General features: G+C 43.8%; 1 protein-coding gene across 1 annotated transcript; it reads right to left on the reverse strand.

Moving 5' to 3' along the window:
- Positions 1 to 1,000: 1,000 nt before the first annotated feature.
- On the reverse strand, positions 1,001 to 1,438 carry LOC149232440 (uncharacterized). Its single transcript, XM_089381914.1, has one exon. The coding sequence runs from the start codon at positions 1,436 to 1,438 to the stop codon at positions 1,001 to 1,003; it is 438 nt and encodes a 145-aa protein (XP_089238040.1).
- Positions 1,439 to 3,715: the final 2,277 nt, after the last annotated feature.

Raw genomic sequence — 3,715 nt, forward strand, 5'->3', positions numbered from 1 at the left:
GGTACTCGGGGCGCTGATTTTATCCATCATATACTTAAGAATTTCGACAGACTCCTGAATGTCGCACATTTATTTGAAAGAGCATTGAACTATTCCTGCAAAGAGGTGTTACGATGAAGGAATAGGTTGAGGTCGGCCTCATATTTGGCGGTGATAATCCTTGTAGCAACATCGATTTTGTCTTCTAGGAGGCGCTGGTGCATTTTGACTTGTTCAAGTTCAGCTTGTAAGTCGCGGCAATGGAGGCAATCTTCACTGCGGTCCATTATGAGAGCTTCAAAATTGTCCTGGAGCAAACCTGATGGATGGCTCTCCCAAGCAGAATCGGCGACAGTGGATACCAAAAGGTGGATCAGAGTATCAAGATAGAGAGTTGGGCGCAGACTCAGAAACTTGGGAACAGAGTTAAATGAGGTATCAGACTTTGAAGAAGGGGCGGAAACAGGGCAAGAGGAAGTATGAAAGCGCAGGACAGAAGTGTTATGAGGCCAGATGGCGCTCCTGATCGCAACAGAGAGGAAGGGTCGAGCGATAAGCCTGTGTGATGAAGCGAGGATATTGACAGGGATCGAAAGCCGATTGATAACCACGAAAACAGGAGCAGAGGGGTTAACTAACAAGAAGATGGGAACATGCGAATGGAGGGGAGACTTCCCGAAATAAATAACCGGTGGGTAGAGGCTCATGAGGTACCAGATCACGTGGAGGTTACTTGAGCAATCACATGTTTCACAGGAGTAGCTTAGATTCGAAAGGATCACACAATCTGCAGTGAAATACGATTGAATATTCGGCGGCTTACGACAGAGGGCATTGGGATTCCTGAGGATTCGGTCAGGAAACATCTTGGCATAGGCGTGGATCATCTGATTTAGACACATTATATCAGTCATGATTGTCAAGGGATGAATTGATGAAGATCCTCATTGTTGTAAAGAAAGCTACCTTTGGACCGCGAGCAGGCTTGACTGGCCCTTTTATCTGCTTCCCGATTAAATGATCAAAGAATGTGATAGAAGTGGAATTCCTGACCATGGGATATCAAGCCTTTGCATCTACTGATAGTTTGTTGCAAGAAAATATTGGATGCTTTCCGCCTGTTGTTCATTAGATTAATGATGATGGCAGAGTCACCGAAGATGAGGGCTTTTTGGATTCCCTGAGCCTGTAACTGGAGTATGCCTTGGTAGAGGGCCAGAGCCTCGGCTCTGTTGTTTGAAAGGGTTCCTAATCCCCATTCAAAGGAGACTAAGGGATCCCCAGAAGGAGAGAAAATAATACCCCCTGCTCCTGCTGCTCCCGGATTTGATTTGGAAGCACCGTCAAAGAACAAGGAATGAAGGTTACTTGAACGAAGCCATCTGCTGAAGTCGTCCTGCTGTAGGCGAATTTTCCATTTATGGCTACTAGTTTTTCCCAGATTGCTGCATGCTTTCATTGCTGGGATGATACTAATCTTATCAATTAAATTTCTGATGAAGTCTTTTTCCTCAACCCATAGGCTAGTTATGTCATTTTTTTTGAGATCTTAGAAGCAATAGTTTCGGTTGCCAGACTTTTTGCCTTGATGCAAAGATGACTGACCGAAGTCTCCTTGTCTCTAAAAATCATGTTGTTCCGGGCAATTCAGATCCTCCATAAAAGAGTAAATGGAAGTGCATCCCACACTCTCTTAGCAGGATTATGTTTCATGGATTGCTAGGGGTAATTCCTTTTCCAATTGGTTAAAGATTCGCCAATGGATTGCTGAGTATCCCAGATGGGAAACGCAACAGGATTGATGTTGTTCCAACAAGAGATTGCGAAAGGACAAGAGATAAAGAGGTGCTGCATAGATTCCTCTGCTTGTTCGCAGTTAGGGCATCTGGAGGGACCAGCAATACCTCTTCTTTTAAGGTTCTCAGTGGTGAGAGTTTTTTCTTTCAAGAGAATCCACATGAAGAATTTTACCTTAGGAATTGCTCCTGCTCTCCTTAGAATCTTCCAATGAATCCAAGTTGGCGCTGGGTGTTCCTTGCTGTTTAAGCAATCATAACCTGCTTGAATTGTGTAGCTGGTTCCTGTAGGATCCCATCTGAGTTCATCCTTGTCGTTTTTAAAGGTGGGAGCGATGCTGTGCAGATGTTTACAAAAGTTGTCAAAGCTATCTTTAAGGCGATGAGGGATGGGAGGAAATTCCCATCGCAACCAAACATGGGTTGAAGCATCCCATTGAGAAATCTGGTCTAAATTACTTATACCTTTACTTTGCAGAAAGGAGATTAAAGAATCCATACCTGGGAAACTATTGATTGGTGGATTTCCCATGATTTTATCAGCGCCAATGTTGACTTTCTTACCTCCTTTGGGCACCTTGGATATGTTTTGCGCCATTAAAGGGATGACTTTTTTACATAATTTCCAGATCTTCGTGCAGTTCCTATTTGGAATCTCAGTCGCTAGAAGAAGCTGTCTTGGCTGACTGAGGTATTTTGCCTCCAGGACATTTTTCCACCAGGCTGATTGATTTTCCATGAATCTCCATATCAGCTTTCCTCCAAAGGCAAGATTCATGAGAGTTGGTGATCTAATGCCCAGGCCTCCTTTCTCTTGGTTTTGGATGACTTGTTTCCATCCAACCAAGTTAATTTTTTTTTCTCATTTTTCCCTCCCTGCCAAAGGAAGAATCTGAGAACACTGTCCATTTTGCAAAGAAAGGAGGCTGGAGCTTGAACCAGGGAGAACTGATAAAGGGGAAGAGAGGAAAGGCCCGATTTGAGAAGCACAAGTCGCCCTGCTGGATTGAGCCAAGAAGTTCCCCACCTCTGGATTTTCTTTTTCATTTTGTCTAAGGTTAAATCCCAAACGTCTGCCCTTGCTTTCCCTATACTCACCGGCATTCCCAGGTAGCTGAAATAATCCCAATTTAACTTGCATGGAACATCAAAAATGTTGGCAATGCTTTGGATCGTTTGAGCTGAAACATTCCATCCATAAACACAACTTTTGAGATGGTTTATCTGACCCCCTGAGCATCTCATGAATTGATCTAGCAAGGATTTGAATCTTCGAGCAATGATTGTGGTCGCCCCACCCAGCAACAGAGTGTCGTCAGCAAATTGAGAGTGGTTAATGGTTTTTACTCCGTCTTCAAATTTGATACCTGTGATGAGGCCAGCCTGCCTCTTGTGATCAAGCGCACAGCTGAATGACTCTGCCATTAGAAGAAAAAGGTAAGGAGATAAGGGGCAACCTTGTCTTAATCCTCTTGAGGATCGGAAGGAGGGTCCAGGTCTACCATTGATAAGGGGAGCAATCCAAGGACCAGAAATACAGGCTCTTATGATGTCAAGAAAGTGAGGAGAGAAGCCCATTTTCTGAAGAACCGCAAAGAGAAAAGAATGCCTTACCCGGTCAAAGGCGTTGGCCAGATCCAATTTCAGAATAAAGCCCTTTTCATTCCTGGAATAGCTAGAGTGAATGACTTCCTGAACCAAGAGTATGGAATCTAAGATTTGCCTGTTGGCCATAAAGCCTCCTTGGTTTTCAGAAATTAGCATCGGGAGGAGGGGCTTGAGGCGGGTAGCAAGGATTTTAGTGAAAATTTTGTAGGAAGAATTGCACAATGATGTTGGCCTGAAGCAGGAGAAATTAGAAGGGAAATTTTCCTTTGGAATGAGGGCCAAATATGTTGAATTTGTATAGCCTCCTATTTTGCCTTTTCTTTGAATCCATT

This window comes from Pinus tabuliformis, chromosome J (genome assembly GCF_031772625.1).
Source record: "Pinus tabuliformis cultivar Carrire ecotype Pingquan chromosome J, CPIR1, whole genome shotgun sequence".
NCBI lineage: Eukaryota > Viridiplantae > Streptophyta > Pinopsida > Pinales > Pinaceae > Pinus > Pinus tabuliformis.

Coding starts and splice junctions, on each gene's coding strand:
- LOC149232440 (XM_089381914.1), bottom strand. CDS start 1,438: ATGAAAGCATGCAGCAATCTGGGAAAAACTAGTAGCCATAAATGGAAA.